Below are 25000 nucleotides of genomic sequence, written 5' to 3'. Positions count from 1 at the left end.
AATAATAATAATAATAATAATAATAATAATATAGTACCAGAGATATGAAACCTCCCGAAATGTTTTTCCTGAGAGAGAGAGAGAGAGAGAGAGAGAGAGAGAGAGACTCATACGGACTGCGTATTGAAAGGAATTCCTATAATTACCACTCAATTCAATACCGATAACAATCAGAGACAAGATTAAAGTTAAGGAATCCAAGCATCGAATTATTACCTAGGATACAAACGTGCATAAATTCCTTCAAAATTCTAAAATATAAAACCATAAGAGAAATCTCTTGCAAATCCGTTCACTTTGGGGAAACAAAAACATTTGGAAAAGAAATACCGGAGCAGAAACCATTTCTTTGAAGAAACCCCGTAACAAATCCTTGAACTTCAAGGATTTCACATTCAGGTCTTTAAAATAAAAGGACAATCCTCCACATTTAGTGTAATACATACATACATACATACATACATATACACATTATATATGCCTGGTAAAAATGTTCTGTTAAAACAAAATTCTACCTATAGAGATGTGTACATATCTATATATTGTGTGTATATATATACATACATGCAAGTATGTATGCGTGTACACTTACAAGTGAGCACACATTTATACATATCTATATATACACATTAGTAAGTCAAAAAGTAAATACAAATCCGTAAACTTCAACCTCTTCAAAATAAATACAGCAACCTGCAGTATTTGTATATGCAACTAGACAAAAAAAAAACTTAAAATATATAATGTAAGTTTTTTTTGTTGGGTTGCCCATACAAATGCTGCATGTTGGTGTATTTTACCGACTTGTATTTCCTTTTTGACTTATTAATGTGCATATATAGTTATACATGTGTGCACACGTGTACGTGTAAACACGCATACATACTTGCACGCATATGGATATATACACACAATAGATAGATACGTATACTCCATCTCTATAGATGGAATTTTGTTGTAACATTTTTATAGATATATATATATATATATATATATATATATATATACTATAAAAAGCGATTAAAAAAACTCCCAGTGAAGAATATCCGTATCCGTACCGGCTCCATTCAAGTCCGGCCAATAAAGAAACAGAAACGAGCGGTGTTCCCGCTTCTGCAATCAGGCGAGAAGCATCACCAGGGAAACCGAACGTCCTAACGTTAATTCGGACAGAGAGAGAGAGGAGAGAGAGAGAGAGAGAGAGAGAGAGAGAGAGAGAGAGAGAGAGGGAGAATTTAGCACACGAGGCCAAAGGACGAGATACAAAGCAATCTGTCCTTACTCGCGCCGCTTCTCTGTACGACAATGACTCGGCTCCGTGATGGATGGCGTGTCTTAGTGGCAGGAGGAGGAGGAGGAGGGAGAAAGTCTCTTAAATAAATACAATTATACTGGATTAAGGTAAAAAAAAAATGACAGGCAGAGCGCAGACGTTTTGAAACTTGAATGTATCAATGACCAATCGTTTTTCAAGTTAAAATTCACCAAAAAGACGTCCTGTGAAGATAATTCTCTCTCTCTCTCTCTCTCTCTCTCTCTCTCTCAAACACTTAGTTGGGATACAACGAGACCTTTTCATTACAGGAATGTCTTCAAAGGTCGCCCAGAATAGGAAAGCCAGCCGAGCCTAAAAAGGCCAAGTAAGGGATCAATGGAAAGAGCGAACTACGAGCGAGCGAGCGAGCAATCTCTCTCTCTCTCTCTCTCTCTCTCTCTCTCTCTCTTGAAATCCACATTTTCCAGTGACGAGGGAATATTATATATGTTCCCGCTTTGTTCAGTGATCAGGTTAAAAGCGACAATGAAGAGTGCGCTTTGTAGCCAGAAATCTTCAAGGGAACGATGAACAAAGCGCGTTTTGTATAGTCAAGTGTGCTGTGACGTAGCGCCTTTTCAAAGCCCGGAGAAAGGCGGGGCTAACTTGTAGAGAGTGATGGGGGGGGGGGGGGGGGGGGTGTGTAAATGGAACTGAGAAAGGTCAGCGCGATCGGAAATGGGTCACAAGAAGGCTACAGATCCAGCTGACGCTGAGACTGAGGGAATAACAAGGCCTTTTAATGTCTTGCTTCACCAAAGCAAAACAGTAAAGGGTAACATTACGTTATTCTTAAAAAAAATATATTAAAAAATTACAATTTATGACCGTTAGGTATCTTGGTCTGAATGTCAGTGAATGGCGCTGCATCTTGTACCAAAAGAGAAAACAGCATTAAATCCTTTATCACAAACCTGTTTTTGGGCCCGAAAATTGACACTTTTTATCTTATTAAATCACTTATATGTCGAGAATTGTTTCTTTCAAGGAAAAAAACAGAGGAATCTTCAAATTTACCAATATACAAACCACTTCTGCTCCTTGAACACACGATACTTGAAAAATGTCAATAGGAAATTCTCGAAGCCAGCTTACATATCCTACAGTTTCATTTGATCAAATTGAAAATTTAAGAGAAAATTTTCTTCATTCAAAACAGCACCAATACACAGAGAGAGAGAGAGAGAGAGAGAGAGCAGAGAGAGAGAGAGCGAGGGAGAGGAGAGACGAGAGAGAGAGAGATCTGAACTAATATATACAATATATAGCTAATTTTAACATTTAAGTTCATAGTTCTACAATCTCTCTTTCTCTCTTTCTCAGTGGATGTATTATACGTGTGTGTGCATATATATATATATATATATATATATATATATATATATATATATATATATATATATATATATATATATATATATGAATAATTATCACATCACCGTGATTCATATAAATCATTCGAGCTACAAATGGCAGACTTGATAACGTCACTAGGCCCCCTGATTTCGTTCCCGTCCACTGGACGGTGGTTCGATCCCATGAGGGGAAAAAATTATTATCAACTAAAAAATTCCCCTTCGGTACATGTCCAAGAGAGAGAGAGAGAGAGGGGAGAGAGATCCGAACATCTCGCTCAGTTGCCAGAGAATGCCCAGCCAGAGCCGTAAAAGGCGCGCTACAAGCATTAAGAGCGTGGGTTTCTTCAAAGTATAGCAGAAGACAGCTGTGACCCGCTGCACGCCGACTGTGACGAAAGTGTCCCAATGCTTCGTTCGATTGGATCGCCAGCTATTCAGGAAACAACACTGACAACATCGGCAACACGCAGGGAAGGCTTATTTACCAACTTTAAATCTTTTAATTTATTGTTTTACCTTTCTTTTATGAGCAGAATGCATAGCGTCACTCCGAATTTGCTCAACAAAAATGGGAGTTTAAAATTTTCTATATGTGTATGTATACGTGAGTCTATATCTTATATATATATATATAGATATATATATATATATATATTTATAGAAAGGTTTTGCCTCAGTAAAGGGTCCGAACAGGACCGAAAGTACTTGGCTTATCTCGCTTTTTCATTTTTTCCTTCGTGGCAAAAAACCTTTATTTATACATAGCATCACGTTTTATACACTTCGTGATCAAGTTATTCATATATATATATAGTGTGTGGGGTCAGTTTAAAATTCTCTCTCTCTCTCTCTCTCTCTCTCTCTCTCTCTCTCTCTCTCTCTCTCTCTCTCTCTCTCTATATATATATATATATATATATATATATATATATATATATATATATATATATATATATATATATATAGATATATATATACATCTATTATATATTTATATTTAATATTTTAATAATATATATTATATATATATATATAATAGGTAAGCAGAGAGAGAGAAGATAGAGGAGAGAGAGAAGAATCTTAAACTGACACCACACACACTATATATATATATATATATATATATATATATATATATATATATATATATGCACTATATATGATCCAACATTAAACTCCCTTTTCCGAAATTTCCTCTTACAAATAAAATCACGAACAACAACTGACCAGGAACAAGGAAAGTATCCACCCCACAAACTGACAGACGGACAAGAGGACCCGAGAGTGCAAATCAGTACTCACCACTGTGATGGGGTAGGCAGGGTTGAGAATGGTCATCAGGAGAATATGGTTGGGCGACTCCGGTTCCCCTTTCCTGCAAGAGATAAAAGAGAAATTATTAGGGCACCGTCCCCTCCACATAATATGTATACACTGAAACCTAATATAGAGTAGAAGGTCAGAATACGAGGGAGGATAGAGTAAGCGTTTTGACATCGTGGAAAGAGAATACAGTACGTTAATTATTTTTTTTTTAATCGAGACTTTAGGTTCTTGGAGAGAATGCAGTACATAGAAATGTAGTCAAATTTTTCTTTTATCGATACTTGGGGATTCTTTGAACGTCATGTAGACGATACTTAGAATGTTATAATCTGTAAATTAACAAAATCAAATTAAAAACTTTAAAAGAATACCTGAAGATTTAAAAAGTCAATTCATAGATGACTTAATAATGATAAAGTTGAAATTTAAACATTAATCTGTAAATAAACAGAAAAGGGAAGGAAAAAAATTAAAGAGTACCTTAACACTTAATTGTTAATCCACGATATTTTCTGCTCTAAATGGAAAGCTTAATAATAATACACGAATAGAATTTGACAAACGTCAACTCATGTTTCTAAATGTAAAAGGTCTTGGAGTATAAGAAAAATAAAAACGCACACACAAACACACACCAACAGTCGCTAGATTCTTCAAAAGAATCATTGGGGCGTTGAAAATCTCTTTTGAGTAAGCAAAATAATAGTGAGTGCACACTGATAACCACTTCGACAGTAATATATATATATATATATATATATATTATATATATATATATATATATATATATATATATATAATGAAAAATAAAAAATTAAAACTATAGGTGATAAAACGATTGTCGGCGCATATTATTTTTTAATTGTCAATTATATGATATATGAAAAAGCTAATTAGACCTATATCAGGATATAACAATATACGATTAATTACCACCTCTTAGGTTACAGATCGTCAAACATATGAGAAAATACATGTTGAAAAAATTATAAACACAATGTAAATAAATACGACAAAAATCTATTGAAAAATGAAAGTAAAATGTACCCCTCCTCAACAAGTTAATAATCTATTATCTACATGAAATCAGACCCAAACGACGTAAAAACACAACACTCCAGCTGGTGTCAAGTCAGCCTTAAATTCAGCAAAGCCCTTCCTATAATGAAGAGCACAGCAGCATTCGTCCTTCGTTACGCGAGCATATTTGAAGTTTATCTTACCCGAGCGCCACAAGTGGTTGGTGCAACTGTACTCAAATTTCATCTAATGAGATGAATTCGAAACTCTCAGAAGCGAACTCTGATAAGAGATTTAAATCAGTTCTTTTGGTTCTTCGCTTACGCGTACGAATTCTCTGTCCGACTCCGTGCTCGATGCATCATCTGAACGATTGGAATTCTCTGCCCGACTCCCTGCTCGTTGCATCATCTCAACGATTGGAATTCTCTGCCCGGCTCCTTGCGCCTTGAATCATCTGAACGAATGGAGTTCTCTGCCCGACTCCGTGCTCCTTGCATCATTTGAACGATCGAATTCCATGCCTGATTCGGAGCTCACAGCATCATTTTATGGATTTGTCATGACAGAATGACAGCCCATTCACTTTTTAATATACTGATTAGAGCAATTCTCCAGTCATTCTCATCTTTGTCACGTCTCCTAAAAAATAAATAAATAAATAAAAATAAATGCTAGCATGATTAAGTAGGTATTCCGTATGACAGATAGATGACCTTTGGAAAAGAAAATATCAAGAAACAAAAATTACTGACAAAGCTTCATTAGAGAAGTCTTGTTTATCTGTGTCCTTTGTAATAAAAAATGAATACTTATAGAATGCATATGACAGATGACCTTAGAAAAGAAAAAAAAAAGAAAAAAAAAAAAAAAAAAAAAAACACACACAGAAAACCCCATTCACGTAAAATAACCACGAAGGCCGCCTTCCAACACACACAACCTTGTAGTGTCAGTTACCAAACTATAAAATGCGAGACAACCACAAAAACCGAAGGACATGCAAATTAAAAATGTGGTATTGGAAAACGGTTAGATTACTACTACTTTCTATTTTTTATTATTATTATTTTTACTATCGAGAAAGTGGTGTGGGTAAGATGTTTCGTTTTTAATTACTTATCAACACTATACAGTACCTTACAAAAATTTTTACTGCGTACACAAATATTATATACTATATATAAATATATATAAACACACATACGTATTATGTTATAGATCTATAAATAATTTTAGGGTTCCTTCCAGAGATCCTTTCACTTAAAAAAAAATCCTTGCACTTGAAAAAAAAAGTCCTGTCCAAGTCCTTGGGGCTATTTTACATTCATGGAAGGACATGACACATGTTCATGATATCCGAGATAAATCAGATTCAACCACTCGGCCACGCCACCCGCGCCATCCTACTCTGTAAACAAACCACGTTTCACTGCCAGGCATACGAAAACAATATTTCTCAGAACCGAATGCCTATGAATGGGATGGAAAGGGAGGCCGACTTCGGAATCACTTCTCTACCTTTCCCTTTTTCCATGTATCACAAAAGTCTACCTTTTTTCCCTTCCACGTACCTTTAAAAAAAAAAAAAACAACTTTCATTTTAACCACTATCTTAAAAACTTCTTCCTTTTTTCCACATATCTATATCTATACCTTTTGGTCTTCCTCTTTTCCACATATCTGTCAACAACTCTACATTTTCCTTCTTTTATTCTTCCACATACTTTTATAACTCTATACTCGTAAGATCTTATGGGAGGTGGGGCTTCGGCATTGTTTATCTACCGGTTCATTTTCATTTTTAACGCGTACCTTAAAAAACTTATTATTCACTTCCACTTTCTCATTCAACCACTACAACCTCGTATCTTTTCCTTTGCCTCTTTTCCACGTACCTAAGACTCTGCTTTTTCCTTTTTCTGGTTTCCACGTCCCTAAAAACTTATCTTTTCCTTTTTCTTTTTCTCCCGTACTTTAAAAGTCTGCATCCCCCACCCCTCTTTTTTTGGGGGGGTTTCCATGTACCTAAAAAAACACTGCCTTTTTCCATTTTCTGTTTTTCACGTACCTAAAAACTCTTAGTTTCCTTTCTTTTTTTCATGTACTTTAAAAACCTGTCTTTTCCCTTTTTCACGTACCTTAAAAATCTGCCTTTTTCCTTTTTCACGTACCTTAAAAATCTGCCTTTTCCTTTTTCTGGTTTCAACCTACCTAAAGGCTCTGCCTTTTCCTTTTTTCTGTTTTCCACGTACCTAAAAACTCTTTATCTTTTCCTTTTTCTGTTTTCCACATACCGAAAAACTCTTCTCTCTCTCTCTCTCTCTCTCTCTCTCTCTCTCTCTCTCTCTCTCTCTCTCTCTCTCTCTCTTTTCCACGCACCTAAAACCTCAACTAACTTTTCCTTATTTCCTTTTCCACGGCCTAAAACTCTACCTTTTTCATATTTTCTTTTCCACGTACTTGAAAACTCTAAATTTTCTTTTTTTTTTTTTTTTCTTTTTTCCACGACGTAACTAAAAACTATCGGCATTACTGCTCTACACATTCCTTTTTCTTATTTTCTTTTTTCAAGACTTATCTAAAAACAATCTCATTATGTCACAATAAAAATTAAATTTTAATTTCTGTTAATGTAAATAACTCATCCGGTAAGTGATTCTAATCACTCTTTACAATAAGGATTTATTTCCTTAAGGCTTACAACGATTCAAAATATAATTTAAAAATAAATCATTGTATTGATACTAAAATAAGTTAGAAAAACATCCAAACAGTATGAAACAGCCAAGTCAATTTCAACAGATCAGTGTTCACTTCTCAACAAATAAACCTGCTAAAAGCCATAGGGCCAAAAATAATACACGTATCAACAAACACACAAACAGCTGGGTACCACTTGCAAAATAAAACCTTGATTCCTACAATAGATTTCCTCAGAACAAAAATTCCCCTTCTCCACCTGCTAACCTGATCACCTGTCCCGTTGATGGACAAGCAATCTAGACATTATCTTCCAATTCAGTCCTTATCATTTATTTACCTATCCATCAAGAGTCCTGAACATTTTCCACAATTCAGGATTGTCTATATATATCAAGATTTATCACTATGTACCGTTTTTTTTTTATATATATATATATATATATATATATATATATAGCATATATATACATACATACACACACCCCACAAATATATATATATATATATCATAGGGTACAATTACCAAAGTGAACGCAGCAGCTTAGTGCAGCGCTCTGCTCATGTTGACTAGGTTCGTCGTGGATTGCTGCAAAATTCTCATGCCCACCAGGACACCCAATTGTAACTGAGAACTAGCGTCCAATGGGATCAACAGAGAGGGCAGGGTGGGGCTAGTAACCGCACCCCTGTATGTATATATTTTATATATAAACATACAAACATCAAAGTGGAGTAACTTTCACAACCATAACCCACTGACTTCTTGATCACGACAACATTATTTTATAACCAAGAAAAATGACGGAAGTATATAATTACTACATTCTCTCTCTCTCTCTCTCTCTCTCTTATATATACCTGCCGCCTTCAATGTCCATTCATCCCTCTTGTTGACGGAACCGATTCGTCTACTCGAATGGGAATGTCGGATCCCTTACGCCTCAACTCTCCACCTTTATCCCACCCAGCTGCCAGTCAAACAGTTGATATCAGTGGGTGGGAGGGCGGAGAGTGGTATGTGGGAAAAGGGGGATGGGGAGGGGAGGGGAGGGGGAGGAGAGAGGCAAAGTGGAAGTAAACTGTATTGATGAACATCAATATCTGAAGCTCACCTCGGTATTAAAATTCATTGATGTTTATGTTTGTTTACACATACATACATGCACGCATGCATGCATACATACATACATCGTGTGTGTGTGTGTGTGTGTGTGATCAACACGATCACGTGTGGAACATAAATAACTTACCGACTCACATCGGGCTCGAACCCAAACTCTTTCAACTGTGGCTTAGTTGGTAGTGCCCTTGCCTTTCAACTGAAAGACCTGGGTTCGATCTCGATGTGACGCATAGTACATTTATCTATGTATATGTATATACACATCGGTAGTCTTCGGGCTCTCACCAGTCTTCTATAGATGAAGTTGCCACGTTCATCATGCTCTATTAACTCTTATCTGTCACAGCAGAGTTCAATGGTGAGTGAACTCAGTGCCTCCCTACGGTAAAAGAAAGACATAGAATGTAGTTATATTAAGTTGTCCACGTAATACACCTGGGTAGGGCTTACAGAATCAGAGAGCGTTCATGTCTGCTAATCAGCTCACATCTGATGATAATTACAATGCTTCGCTATAAAAGAGAGAGAGAGAGAGAGAGAGAGAGAGAGAGAGAGAGAGAGAGAGAGAGAGAGAGAGAGAGGTAATATTAACAATTTAAGTGTAAAGTGCATACAAATGAACATTTCCTACTGCACAACTGTTAAAATATTTTTTTTTATAAAACCCATGCCCCCTAATCCTACAGTTATTCCACTCATTAAATATAGCCAAATCCTTCTCCGCTATCTGCAATTATTTTGTAAGTCGAATAAAGGTTTAATTAATGCAGTACATCAAGAAAATCGTGAGAATATTCGAATTTAGCAGACTTCTCTCGTAACGAAATACAGTACAGTTTGTTAATCATCTCCATTCGACAACCTTCAACATTCTGCTTTACAATCAAACTAAACAGTTTACTCAGAATACGTTTATCAAATTTTAGGAAAACAAAGGAAACACCAGAATACGTTTATCAAACTTTACGAAAGCAAAGGAAACACCTAACACAAAATGCTCAAAGATACACTCGAACAGATGAAAATTAGCTCAAAGATAACTAAAATTTGCTCAAAGATAACTAACATTTGCTCAAAGATAAGTACAGCTGCACAAGGCGCTATTTGAAGGATCTTTCATGCTAATGACCTTGTAAAAAGCGTTAAAAAAAACTTCATTATACGAACGCCTTCGTACTATAAGCCACATAACGTAAAACCTGAAGGGAATTCCACATTATGCACGTACTGGTGAACTCGCAGCATCTTTACTACATTTACGTAGTAAGAGTATAATTAAGAAGTGTTTGTGGGAGGATAAGGTAATGTTATTATGCCAAACGGTAATTTGCACCAAGAATTCGTCTTGGGAAAAGAATGTTACTGGCTGCTATTTTTTTTTTTTTTTTTTTTTTTTACAAATTACGTAATACAATAGCCAGTGATATAATATATATATATATATATATATATATATATATATATATATATATATAGATATAAATATATATATTATATATATATGGGTGTTTTCAATTTCAAAGTTTCTTTGTCCTACAAATATTTCTGTTCGTAAGGCTATACATAATCATACCACACCTACATACAACCTTACTTCGGTATATGATTTCCAAACATATTCAACTATAGTTTGATATGCCAACAAACACCCCCCCCCCCTTTCCTTGGTGACTAAATTCCAACTGAAGTGAACCAGTATCGGAGATCATTAGGACTAAATATTTGAAGGACTCGACCTCATTGATTTTTGTTCATTTTTAAGTGTTATTTCCTCCTACTGTGCATACAGTCCTCATTACTTCTGGTTTTCTTAAATTTAAATACCTCTCTCTATCTGTATACGAGTTTTCCGATTGTATCCCACATAGGAAAATGAAGAAAGTTTTTCTTAGAAAAGGCTTGAAAGTTTCGTCCTCCAATGGACCTCTTCTTGGAGTGTTTTTTCCTTAGTAAACGCTCCAAGAAGAGGTCCGTTGGAGGACGAAACTGTTGGGTATTTTCTGAGAACAACTTTTCATTTTCCTATGTTGAATACAATCGAATTAACATATCTTCGCGCCTAAGACACATACGAGTATATGATTAAGTGTTATTTAGCCAGCTTCGTAACCTCCTAGGTCCTTTGCTAATTAAAAGCCTTATCCGCATTATCTAAATCTTCCAAGACAGTATCCTCACTACAAGCTCAACCTTTTCTCTTCAATCTCCAGCAACTTTTTTTCGTTACTGAACCACGAGGAAGGGAAGCAGCTAAGGTGACAGAACATTCCTCGTAGCACCCTATTACCAGCTGCAATTTCACTTGACGTGAAGCCAACATTAACACTTCCCAATACACTGGTCTGCAGGAAGCTATCAAATGAACCCTCTCGTAATCAAGAGGGGGATTTTATCGTTTCATATCCTCCTGCACAACGCGTCTAGACACAGATTTTAGGTCTGTGCAATTCTTTGTTTAATATGAAACCAGCATGTTCGTGTCTAAGCATTTTATATCTCCCCTTTGCCAACCTATTGAGGATGGAAGCAAAAATACATACACAAACATAAACACACACTATCTTCGTAGGCTCTTCTGCAAATGGTGTCTAGCATTTATTGGTAGCGGCACTCTGAGAAGTCAGTGTTGCAGCTGATAAAGTACTAATTATTTGTGCATATAGATAAGAAACAGACTATGATATCTGTATGGACATGCTGCAAAGCAAGCGCCCCTCTTCATAGAATGGCAAGAACTGAAACACGAGAAATGGATCGAAAATAGGAGTATTGTATGATTCATATACAAATTTCAATATAGGCAAAACTATTGATACTGAAATATCAAGAGAGTGTAAAAGAAAGACTTTAAGTGGAAAAAGTGGATGAACAAAGGATACATGTACATATACTTCAGCTACTATAAGCGAACAATTCATATTGACGAACAGATTGTATTAATATGATCACATCAGACATCAAGCAGACTACCTACAGGAACGACAGAAAGCAATGAGGGGAAAAAAAAAAAACTCAAAAGGACGAACAAACGCGACGGAGAACCAGCGCAAACCCCCCCGCCTGCTCCCATCCGACGGAAACAACAAAGGACTCCTCTCTGGGTAAACAGGTAAACAAAAGGATGTTGATGATAAATGCTCCTAGCCCCGATCCCAGTAACACAATCGGCCCGCCATTAAAACCTCCTCTCGCTTTTCTCATTACCGGCATTCATCTCATTACCCAGAAATGAAAAAAGAAAAAAAAAAAAAAGTGCTCATTACCCCACTCATTCCCGTTCACAATACACGTAACCGGGCCAACATCCCCCCCTCCTCCTCCCTTGAAGACTCCTATTCACATTCCCTCCCCCCACCCCCCAAAGCCCGTTAGGCTCTTGGTGCATCACAGCATTGGCTCCCTTTTCCTCTCCAGGGACGAAAAAGAAATTACATGCCTATCTGCTCTGCACATGGCCGACCTTATTCCGCTTACACTTCGTCCATTATAAGCGCACAATTACCGTCTCTTCGCACCAACCGTCCCGTCTAAAGCACAAACACACTTTCCAAACAGGACCTGCCGGCCTTTACGTTTCTTATACAGGGCATACTTGCCGTCGTCACAAGTCTCAACATAACTGTTCCATCACCTGAAAGCCAACTACCACGTACCTTGTCTTCATCACTTCTTGCTTCAATAAAAGTAAAGAAATACTTACGGGCACTTCTCGATACAAAGAACTGACAGGTGAACAAAGTCGCCTAATTTCTCAATCATTCACTTCTTTTTTTCACTCTCTCTCTTTTTTTCATGCCCCCCCCCCCCCCCAAGGTGGTGACAAATTCCAAAACAGTATTAGGTCTGAATAAACACAGCTGCTGTTTTTATCCCATTTTTTTTTAAACGGGACAGTGAAAAGTTCCATCGACTCATTCATTCTCTCTCTCTCTCTCTCTCTCTGCATCAGCAGGTCGGAGGAAATTTTCAGTACAACTGAAGAAATTCTCTTCATTCAGGAAGAAGCTAGAATGACACACACAACCGTTTATAATGAATCTCTCTCTCTCTCTCTCTCTCTCTCTCTCTCTCTCTCTCTCTCTCTCTCTTCTCTGGAACGACTCAAATTCCAAAACAGTTGCTCAAGAACCAGGAATGCTCTATTGCCTACTAATCTTTCTCCTCTTATTTCAGCTGGGAGATGAGCTTTCTAAAACGAGGGTTAATCAGTTGCCAGTTCACTCTCTCAGAGCGGTTCCGGAGAACGAGGAGGACGTTCTAAAGATTCCGAAACAGCGATCTCTCTCTCTCTCTCTCTCTCTCTCTCTCTCTCTCTCTCTCTCTCTCTCTCTCTCTCTCTCTCTAGAAGTTACAGAAACGGTGCGATGGACGAATCCAAACAAGAATTGATCGAGAGTCATCCAGCTACTCTCTCTCTCTCTCTCTCTCTCTCTCTCTCTCTCTCTCCACAGCAGGGCTCCTGCAGCGGCAGCGGCAGCAGTAGAGCAGGTGTTGGGAGTGGCTGGTTGGGTGTCCCTGTCGCTCCCCAGTCAAGGACGCGTTGGGGACGCCAAGTGGGCGGGGCACATCGATCCTGCCCCGTGTGAAGGGAAAAGCGACCCCGCTCACGCCCACCTTCGCCTACACCCAACACCCCTCTCGCTAAGAACGCCGCACACACATACATACACACGCACATACACACACACACCGCCCACAACCAACGTTACCGGAGTTTTCCCTCACTCCCACACCCAATTAGCATTTATACAGGGGCGCGCACAGGCTTTCCTCCGCCCTCGTCCTACATAAAGCTCCCTCTTGAGATACACAACGTGTGAGGAATCATCATCGCTGCTTCCTTCCACTTACAACGACGTCCTCAAAATGTGACCAGGATGCTCTTGCATGCGACGTTAGTGTCAAAGTTTATAATACATATATCACATAAGGTTTTCCTTGTAGATACGAACTCGTACATAATTATATCATCAGAAGTTTTCCTTGTAGATACGAGTTCGTACATAATTATAGACTTAAAAATGTTCTCCTTGTAGATACGAATTCGTACATACATCCTCAAAGGTTTTCTTTGTTGATACGAATTCGTACATACATCCTCAAAAGGTTTTCCTTGTAGATACGAATTCGTACATAATTGTAACCCCAAAAAGGTTTTCCTTGTAGATAAGAGTTCGCACATATACCTTCAAAAAGGTTTTTCTTGTAGGTACGAGTTCGTACACAATTATACCCTCAAAAGGTTTTCCTTGTAGATATTAGTTCGTACACACATCCTCAAAAAGGTTTTCCTTGTAGGTACGAGTTCGTACATAGATAATTATATCCTCAAAAATTTTCCTTGTAATACGAGTTCGTGCATAATTATATCCTCAAAAAGGTTTTCCTTGTAGATTCGAGTTCGTGCATAATTATATCCTCAAAAGGTTTTCCTTGTAGATACGAATTCGTACATATATTCTCGAAAGGCTTTCCTTTACAGATAAGCCCAGGGTTTCAACTAGAAGCTATGTCCTTTTCATTCAGAGAATTCAGAACCACAAACCTCAATATAAAAGAGGTCGTACATATATACCTAGAAGATTCTTCTGGTAGATAAGCCGATATAACCACGTTTCAACAAAGAGCATGGTTACGTTCATTCAGAGGCTTATGAAGCATTATCCTTTATGTGAAATACAAATGCATATCATAGCATTTCTTGATTGTGCAGCCTTTAACAAGAGCCTCGACTAAACTGTTAGCAATAGTCCACTAAAAATTGCAAAATTTTAAAATAATTTGCATTTTTCCTTGGATACCTGAAGGTCTTTTTGTAGAAGCTAAATCCTATGTAAATAAAGACGGTTTGTATATGCATGAAAAAATAGCAAATATTTAAAGTCATTTGTATTTTACCTAATATACAAACCTGAAGTTTATTACGTAGGATTTCGCTTCCACGTAAAGAACGAAGGTTTCTGTTTGTGTAGGAACAAATATAAAGTATAAAGAAAGAGTGTTTCCTTTAGGTCAAGCCGTATTTTATTACATTTCTTGACGATCTACCTCGACCCAAAAAGACCCCAGCAGGAATACCATTTTGCAGGTAACAGAAAACAATATATGTCAAACGGGACTCGAAATATTGTAATATTTTCCAAAATCTCAGCTAAATCCGGTACAATACGAATCGAGTTATTAACATTTCTTACATTTGCCAACATTCTGATGAACCGATCAGCTTGTTATAAGTTGCGTATAATTTTTTTTATTTTTTCGGCTTGTTATAAGTTGCATATAATCTTTTATATTTTTTCAATTGAGTGATAAACATTTCTTAAGATATTTGCAGGCATTCCTAGGAACCGACAGGGTTGCTGTAAGTTGCATAACATTTTTTATGATAATCTTTTTTCAAATGTTACAATTTGTTGCAATTTGTATAAAGGTTTTGTATTTTATTTTCTCATACGTTCACGCGAAAAATCAAGCAGTAGGTGATGACAAAACCAGTAATAAAAGAAGGTGGAGACTACAACAAAACTGCTGACTTAAATAACTTTATTATTTACTACCGAATCCTGAAATAATCGTTAAAAATTTAGATAAAAGTTTTTCTCAATAAAAACTACTTCACCCGATGGATCTTTTGGAGTCCCTCTTAACAAGATTAACAACATACCACAACAGTGCTTAATATTTTAACTGTGATTTCCAGTATCATCAACCACTATTTTATTCCATAATAATAAGAGCTTGGAAGACATACGATATATATATATATATATATATATATATATATATATATATATATATATATATAATTTAATATGTCTCCAAGCTCTTATTATTATGGAATAATGATGGTTGTATGGAAATCACAGTTAAATTATTAAGCGCTGTTGTGGTATGTTACTAATCTAGTTAGAGAGACGCCAGATCCGTCGGGTGTAGTAGTTTTTTTTTTTATTGAGAAACAATTTATTTCAATTTTTAACGCTTATTTCAGGATTCGGTAGTAAATAATAAAGTAAACTGAGTCAGCAGTTTTGTTGAGTATCAACATACTTTTGTTACTGCTTTTGTTTATCACCTACCGCTGAAGTTACCGCGTCAACTTATGTGAAAACAAATTAACAAAACCTTTGTACAAATTATAATTAATTGTAACCTATTTGAAAAAAGCTATAATATATTATATTATATATGTTATTTATATATATATATTATATATATTATATATCTATACATACTATTTATAATTCTATAATTTGATGAGGACAGATCCCATCTTTATTATTACCATTATCATCGTCATCATCACCCACATCAAACATTCATAACGAATGAATCATAAAACGCACATTAACCTCCAAAGCAAGCACCGACAGAGCAGAGTGATCTCGTGTAAAAAAAAAAAAAAAAAAAAACACAACCACGGCACGAGATGTACAGCCAACAGATAATTGACAAGAGCCATTAAGCTTAACATGGACTGTACACCGTGCTTGCTTTGTTACGCTGCATTAAATAGTCCTTTAATAGTCAGACTGTCCTCGAGAGAGGGATGGGAGATAATTGCTTCTAGAAGTTTCTAAAATAAAAATCACCTTCAATAAATAAATAAATAAATAAATATACTGGTGGTAAGACATTGAGGCAACCATCCCTTCTCCTCGCTTCTTCAAGAATTACAATTATCATTACTGGAATAAATTTTGGTGTTTTTATACCTGTCTAACATTTGTCTATTTGAAAGCATTTTCAAGTGCATAATCGGCGGGTTTTACCAAGGTTCATCTGATTAAGAAAATTCATATATAATCATATATAATATAGATATATGTGTGTATACCTGTTTTCTTCTTTTATATCAGCATACAAAACCCACAGAGGAAAATAAAATACGAATGTATTGCGTCGCATAAGCTTATGCCAAAAACGTCAGATATACGTTACAGTCTCAACGAGCGCGCATCATTAAAACTAATGTGCATATCAACAGTATTATATCGCACACAGTGTCTATGCATATATATACGCACAAAAACCAAGTACACAAAGACAAGACTAAGCCACAAAAAACCAAACGATTTCACATGTATGACGCCTAGTAAAAGCACTCGTAAAACAAACGCAACTCCCTCGCGCACGAGACACCCACCCACACACCTTCCAACACACCCACGCCAAATGCAATCCTTCACAATCCAATAAATGGATACTATGCTGCATTTATTGATTTCACAGTTATTTAGACCACAAGGCATGAAATCGATGCATTGTTAAGCAAACGGCTAGCGGCGACGCTGTGCAGCCGGGTTTCTGTGCTCCGACAGGTGAGGGTGCAATGATTGCAATGTACCCATTTTTTTTAATACCCATTAAACATTACACACACACACACACACACACACACACACACACACACACACACATATATATATATATATACTATAATATATATAATATTATATATATATAGATGAGTTATAAAAAAATGGGTACAGCCCGTATGGAATTATATATATTAATATATTCCCTACATAAAATTACGCTCCGTTCGGAACTTTGATCAAACGAAAACACGTTCTCCCTTCCGCACACCAATGAACAAGCCCTCCGCATACACCGGGGCAGCGAAAACGAGGTCATTCTCTCTCTCTCTCTCTCTCTCTCTCTCTCTCTCTCTCTCTCTCTCTCTCTCCAGCAGGCCGCGTTCATGAATACGGCAAGAAATACGTAGGAATATTTAATCCCTCAAGTTGCCGCGGAAGAATCCCAAAGTGCGATAACTTACTCCCGAAAACCTTGGGGGTCATAAATCAGGTGTTGAGCTGAATTTACTGCGCGGCATCAAGCACGCTCAATAAAAGACGCCCAGACGTTTGAATGAACACGGAAAGCACTGGCTAGCTGGCTATCTTCTCGGCAGGAAAACGTTTCAACGGCCATTTATACATGTTTTCACGGGAGGCAACGTTTTGGATGGCTTCTCTGACATGATTTTATGGGATGTCATGTTTTGGACGGATGTTCAAACATTTTTGTAGATTTTATGGGATGTCATTTTTGCGATGAAACGTTTGCAACGTTTTGTTGACTTTCATACATGATGTTATGGGATGTAATGTTCAGACGTATATTCATAATTTTCTGTAAAGACGTACTTGTGTCGTCTGGATGGCTTGTCACAAGTGATTATAAAGAAGTAATGTCTGGACAAAAATGTTTAAAACATTTTTGTGTTGTATAACTTGCAACGTTTGGTCGACTGTTCGTACTTGATTGTATGAACGCAATGCCTGGAAAGATGTTCAAATATTCTTGTCATGTTACTTTTGTAGACCTACCTATAACATATTACAGGAGAGAACGTTTGGACAGCTATTAATTCAAGAAGTGAAACGTTTAGTAGATGCGAAGTCGTACTTCACTTTACAAGACGAGATGTTTGGTCGGCTTCTCGTTAAAGTTAATAGGGTAGACAATGGTCCACGTTGGCGTAACTTTCGCGCAGATATTTTTATATGATTTTATATAAGTTTGAGTGCCTCGATGGATGAGTGGTTTTCGCGCTCGGCTACCAATCCGGTATTCCGAAGTTCGATTCTCGGCTCGGCCAACGCGGAATCAGAGAAATTTATTTCTGGTGATAGAAATGCATTTCTCGATATAATGTGGTTCGGATCCCACAATAAGCTGTAGGTCCCGTTGCTAGATAAACAATGGTTCCTAGCCACGTAAAAATATCTAATCCTTCGGGCCAGCCCTAGGAGAGCTGTTAATCAGCTCAGTGGTCTGGTTAAACTAAGATATACTTAACTTTATCTTTAGATGTTTGAAAAGCTATTTTAAAGAAACAGTCTGAAAGGGTATTGTCATATCACACTCATAAGCGATCTTAGGAGACGCAGTGTTTGGAAGGCTATTCATGCAAGATTGATAACAGGAGGTTATTCTTGGACGGCTATGTTTACAAGGTAATATGGGAAGAGAGAAGCATTAGGACGCCCATTCACACAAGTCTTCCTACTGAGAAAGACAGAGGAGAAAGACACGAGGCCTATTCAGGTGGGATGTTATTTGCACGTGAGTAAAATCCCTTCAACTTGGCATCAGTACCCCGGTAGTTATGACGCCGAATAACTGGCTTTTTTTTAATGACTGTTCATTTGCAAGTAACTTGAAATGAATAAAAGACCAAAGCAGAAACCTGGTAGGCGGATATATGGACACCTAGACAGACGGGTCAGGACACAAAGACAGTAGGACAATTATAATGGAGGGGAAAACCAGTTGTCCTGAATTTGTCGGCATGGGAATTATAAGGAAAGCCTATTGCTGCACTTGCATGTTGAAGATTATCGTCAATATTTTTTCCAGCGTATATGATGCAAAATTATATACCCCATTTGCAGCATCCATGGCTGGTTTTAACAACTTGAATTTGCATTACATAAGAATAATTTCTGATTTTAACAACTTGAATCTGCACTAATGAGAATAATGGCAAATTAACTTAAAGATGTAGGTCTGTTGATGTAGAAGAGTCTTTTAGAGATTCACCTTCGCATACCTTGAAAAACTCTGGACCAATACTTTGACCAAATGAAGAGGAATCTGATGCCCTCATCTAGACAAATGACCCACAGGTTTTGGGGAAGTGCAAGTTATGAAAGGTTTGCGCCAAACACTCAATGCCAGACATAAATACATGGAAACATGTAATGGACAAACTCTGATTAAAAAATATATACAAACTTTGATCAGAGAAGCACTATTAGGCTTTCAGTTCATTTAAATTAAACCCACATATACATGAGCAATTACAGACTTAAGAACAAGATTATTTTTGTAATATGCAATAGAACGTTCAGAAAAAAAAAACATCCTACATGAGCAATTTCAGACTTAAGAACAAGATTATATTAGTATGTGGAACAGAAACATCAGAAAATAAAAACATGTCCTACATGAGCAATTACAGACTTAAGAACAAGTTTATATTTATATGTGCAATAGAGCTTTCAGGAAAAAAAATAACCTACATGAGCAATTACAGACTTAAGAAGCTCATATTTGTGTGTGCAATAGAACGTTCAGAAGAAAAAAAGAACAACCTAACACACTCAACCTTTATAAAGAAAAGACCTCAAACCTGTAACGAACGATAACAAATGCCACAACTCATTAGGTTGCATCAACAAAGAGAAGACCACCCTCACACCACGACCTTACTGAAAAGCGAGACCTGTCAGACGGCAATAATTCACTTAAAAAAAAGGGGGGGAAGCAAAACGATTTTGACCGCAGTAAATCTTTCCGACAAAAGCTGGTGAGTGTTAATACCCAAGTCGATGACCTAATGGATGCTTCTGGTGACACTCCATTTACCAAGACCACGACGACGACGACTCGGATAAATTAAAAATCACGAACTTGAGAGAGAGAGAGAGAGAGAGAGAGAGAGAGAGAGAAGAGGAGAGAGAGAGAAAGAGAGAGAGGGGGGGGGGGGGTGGGGGGGGGGGGGGGGGGGGGGCAACGTCAGTAGTACAATAAATCCTGAAGCTGTTCATATAGGCCAGGCCAGGAGTGGTGCTCGCGTTAATCGTCTCTTGCCTTGTGTTAGTGTAGGCAAGAGGGCCACCAGGGGGGGAAATACTGAGAAGGGGTAGAAGGGTAGGGAGGAGGGAGGAGGAGGAGGGTGGTCAGAAGTGCCACCATTTAATACGAGGTCACAGCAGCACCAGCAGCTTCCGCAGCTGTTGCAGCGATAATAACCACCGCTTGTCCAGCGCAACTAATTAACTAATAATTTACCAGTTAACCCCCAGCGCCGATTTAAACGTCGACAATGTTTACAACACCGACGCCAAATCGTAAATGCCACCGCTGGGTCGCGCACGGTAGTAGCAGGCGCCTTTGATACCATGTTAGCCACTCGTGTGTCTATAATCATGATATCATGTTTGTTGTATCTGTATCAAATAACTTTCCAGATTTTGCCCAAGAGCGCAGTAAAAGACAGAGATAGGGTTTAATTGCATTCAGGTGAATTATGAAAAAGCGATTTTATACAATACAATGGCGTTTATTACACTGTATCATTTGCTGACCTTTTATTTAAAGTAAACGTAATTAATGCATTACAAAATTTTAAGTGCATCCACGTACGTAGTTTATTAGCAAAATGTGCATGCAATGCATGGACACAGAACAGTTATATATATATATATATATATATATATATATATATATATATATATATTATATATATATATATATATATATATATATATATATAAATTTATCATGAATATGGAAACACGTATATATGTCGAGAAATGAAAAAAAGCACGAACAATACGAATTCAGAAATATGGCACAACTCAAATCTAAAAGTCCAAAAATAAAAGTACAGACTTTTGCCCACCAAATGCAACTCTCTCTCTCTCTCTCTCTCTCTCTCTCTCTCTCTCTCGCTCTCTCTTCTCTCTCTCTCTGCCGTGAAATAAAAGCAGAATGATTTGGACATTGTATTTTCCTGGTCGTCCAACAGCCAATCCCGACCACATCCGGCAGGAAGGAGGGGGGGTAGGGAGAGAGGAGAAAGGGAGGGGGAGGGGGAGGGGGGAAAGGATTCCACTCCAAACTCCCCCACCCCCCACAGAAAAAGCTTGTGATCAAAAGAGCTGTGAATCTAAAACTTTTAGATCGACTTACCCTCAGAAGTTGTTCACATCCTCCCCCATCCCTCCCCCTCCCCCTCCCCCCTTAGGAATAACATGTCAGGCTAGTTTTGCCTGGTTCCACACACACACACACAGAGAGAGAGAGAGAGAGAGCAAACAAATGGCATCTATCTTTTCTCCCATTTGAAGTAACAAGTATCACTGACACTAACTACTCACACTACTAACATTTACCGTGTTAAAATGAGAGAGAGAAGGAAGAGAGAAGGAGATGAGAGAAGAAGGAAGAGCGGAGAGAGAGAGAGAGAGAGAGAGAGTTTGTTTTTAAGACTAAATGTGTTGAGTGACTTCACTAATCATGACAAACTGTCACATAAAAAAGGAGCCCATTTTAAAAGCGACAACTTCTAGGCTTTCTTACCCGTACGTGAGAAACATTACTAAATACAATAATTGCGTAGACAACAAATAATACATAAAAAAACACACACACACACTAGAAACAAAACACACACACCACACCTAAGGAAGTAACAAAACATTTTTTCCCACCCATCATGTTTCCTTTTTCCACCTAAAGAAAAAATCCAAGCTAGCAACTTATATATAAATATATGTAGATATGATTCATATTATGTGTATATATATATATATGATATATATATATATATATATATACTAATATATATATATATATATATATATATTATATATATCCATCCCGTGGAAAAGGTTGTGTAGGAAAGAGAAACATTTTCTCGTAGACTGGGAAAGGAACCTACTTTTTCACCTGGGACAAGAGCCAAAACAAAAAATAATAGCCCTCACACAGTACCTCCAGTTCCCCCTACACTTTATATACACAATATACTACTTGATTTAAAGATTTTGGAGTTATATTCCGAGTAAATATTTGGGTAAAAAAATGATTTAAATGGTTTCCAGTGTATAATAATTTTAAATCCTCGGTTATTTTCAGTTTATATGATTATAAAATACCGGAATTATTTTAGAGGCACATATGTGAATTTCTATAAATCCTGAAATGATTACCGTAATGACGGATTTTAAAATCTTAACATCAATTCCTTCTTACATTAATTGAAGATTTGGGAATTATCGAATTACATTTTTCAAAATCTTAAAAAAAAAACACTTGAAATAATTCCCGGTATAAATTAAAATCTTCACATAATTTCAGGTTTACTTGAATTCAAGATTTCGGAATTATTCTCGAAGTACATATATTTGAATTTTTAAAACATCCAAATTGATTCCCGGTACATTTTAAGCATTTAAAATCTACAGGTTATTTGATTTACAAGAATTCAAGATTCAAGTACATATTTGAATATTTAAAATATTCCTGAGCGAGAGGGAGAGAGAGAGAGAGAGAATTTCTCTCATCATTGATAAAATATGGATTTTATACAAGAAAAACTTTAAAACCTAGCCATCATGAAGAATGATATACACACACACACACACTCAGATTTACGTATCTCATCCCTAATAAAGAACGAACTTTACTCAAAAACAGACTAACTTGCCATCATAAAAATGAAAATTTGTACTATGAGAGAGAGAGAGAGAGAGAGAGAGAGAGAGAGAGAGAGAGAGACTCCATCACCCACCTAAATAATAAACGAGATGACGCAGGTGGGCGGAGGAGCACCTCACGCTAACACACAACCATTCTTCACTATTTCCTCCCCAAAAAGATTCAGCACACAACACGCCCCCCAACCGCCCCCTCCCTCCCACCCACCCACCAACACACAATCCCTTGTCTAGAGAATAAAACTCATCTCTACTCCAATGGCAGACAAGATTAATCTCTCTCTCTTTCTCTCTCTCTCTCTCTCTCTCTCTCTGTACAATTCTTATGATGGCAAGGTTATAAAGTTCATTGTTTATTCAAGCCATTCATTAATGATGAGAGAAATTCTCTCTCTCTCTCTCTCTCTCTCTCTCTCTCTCTCTCTCTCTCCTCTCTTCTCCTCTCTCCTCCTCTCCTGTTATGTGCTCGAGTTGAACATTCGTATTTGAATCATTCCGATATTTTGCTTGGCGTTAATGCCCTCTGTTATGGTGACATCAGCAGATTTATAAGCCTCTCTCTCTCTCTCTCTCTCTCTCTCTCTCTCTGATAATTTACCCGAGAAAAAAATGCGATTTCGACCTACAATAAAGTGAGCAATCAGTCGTATCCATCAGAGAGAGAGAGAGAGAGAGAGAGAGAGAGAGAGAGAGAGAGAGAGAGAGAGAGAGAGAGAAAATCATAAAAAGAGAGCCGCCCGGAAATCCAAATACGCAATTAAGATCAGAGGCCTTTCAAAGTCACATTTCAAGGTTTGCAATTCAAACTGGAATCTAAGGAATGAATGCAAGGGCTTGCAATTCCCACTGGAATCACGAGTGGGAATCAAAGGCCCACTTTCAATCCAGGCCCGGCTCTTAATACTTCTCTATCAATGCCGAACTTCTCTCCAGGCGGCGGTATTTTAACTTTCATTAACTTCTTGGTTTCACTCCGCTTTTCCGATAATGGATGCCGCCTCCTTTCCCTCCTTTCTCTTTCTCTTTAATTTATTCCGATTCGGGTTTATCAGCTTCGGCCATCCCGAAGTCTCTTACACTCTCAAGTATGTTCTCTTCACTCATCCATTAAGTATAATCTCATTAATAGACAATTATACTCTTTTCAAACGACATTAAGTATATTATCTTCTCTCAACATAACGTATATTCGATCCACTCAACATAATTATGTTCTCTTCACTCTATATAGATATAATATTCACTTCAGTCGACAACAAGCTCTTGTTAATTAATTTTCATAAGTTGCTTGCTTGTGTCATCTGCTTCCAACTGAACTCGTCTAATTTCAACTGAATTCATTTGTCAATTTTTACTTCATGTGCCATTTCAGTAATTATCTAATCTTCAAAAAATTATTCTAAGACTAATTAAAGCAATAACGTATACATTAGTCTTGCCTTCGCATAGTCTTCCCTTCCTGGAACTCGTAATCTCTAAACTATAATTATAGCCATCAACATATAGTAACATTCTAACATTAACCTACTGATTTCTTCTTTCCGAATTTCCTATGGGTGGCCTTTTGTTACTTTTTTCTAATTAATTAACAATAATAATCATACTACTGTATATCTCATGCTAAATTTCACTCTCGAAAACTCTCCCAGTCATATTCTCGCTATCAGGTTTCGTCATTTATACCAAGACATTATTTCTCTGACCTTTTATTCTGATTTTTATTCTTTTTTTACCCTACTATTTTGCCCGTTTTTTGGGTTGTCTCTAATGCCCCTTCTTCCTCCTGGGAAAGGTCATCTGGTTAATGCGAGCATAGCAAGAGAAAGTAGAGGACAGACGGCCATTAAGCTGTAATTAGTTGCCAGAGAGAGAGAGAGAGAGAGAGAGAGAGAGAGAGAGAGAGAGAGAGAGAGAG

General features: G+C 37.1%; 1 protein-coding gene across 1 annotated transcript in view; it reads right to left on the bottom strand.

Moving 5' to 3' along the window:
* Positions 1-25000, bottom strand: part of LOC135203106 (heterogeneous nuclear ribonucleoprotein L-like) — a gene marked incomplete in the record, with an annotated part of 652533 nt that overhangs the window by 96741 nt on the left and 530792 nt on the right. The window contains 1 exon segment of the mRNA XM_064232737.1: positions 3976-4048. Within this exon segment, the coding sequence (XP_064088807.1) occupies positions 3976-4048 (73 nt within the window).

This window comes from Macrobrachium nipponense, chromosome 33 (assembly GCF_015104395.2).
Source record: "Macrobrachium nipponense isolate FS-2020 chromosome 33, ASM1510439v2, whole genome shotgun sequence".
NCBI lineage: Eukaryota > Metazoa > Arthropoda > Malacostraca > Decapoda > Palaemonidae > Macrobrachium > Macrobrachium nipponense.
Note: the sequence above shows the minus strand (reverse complement) of the source record. Positions and strands in the feature narration are given on the sequence as shown.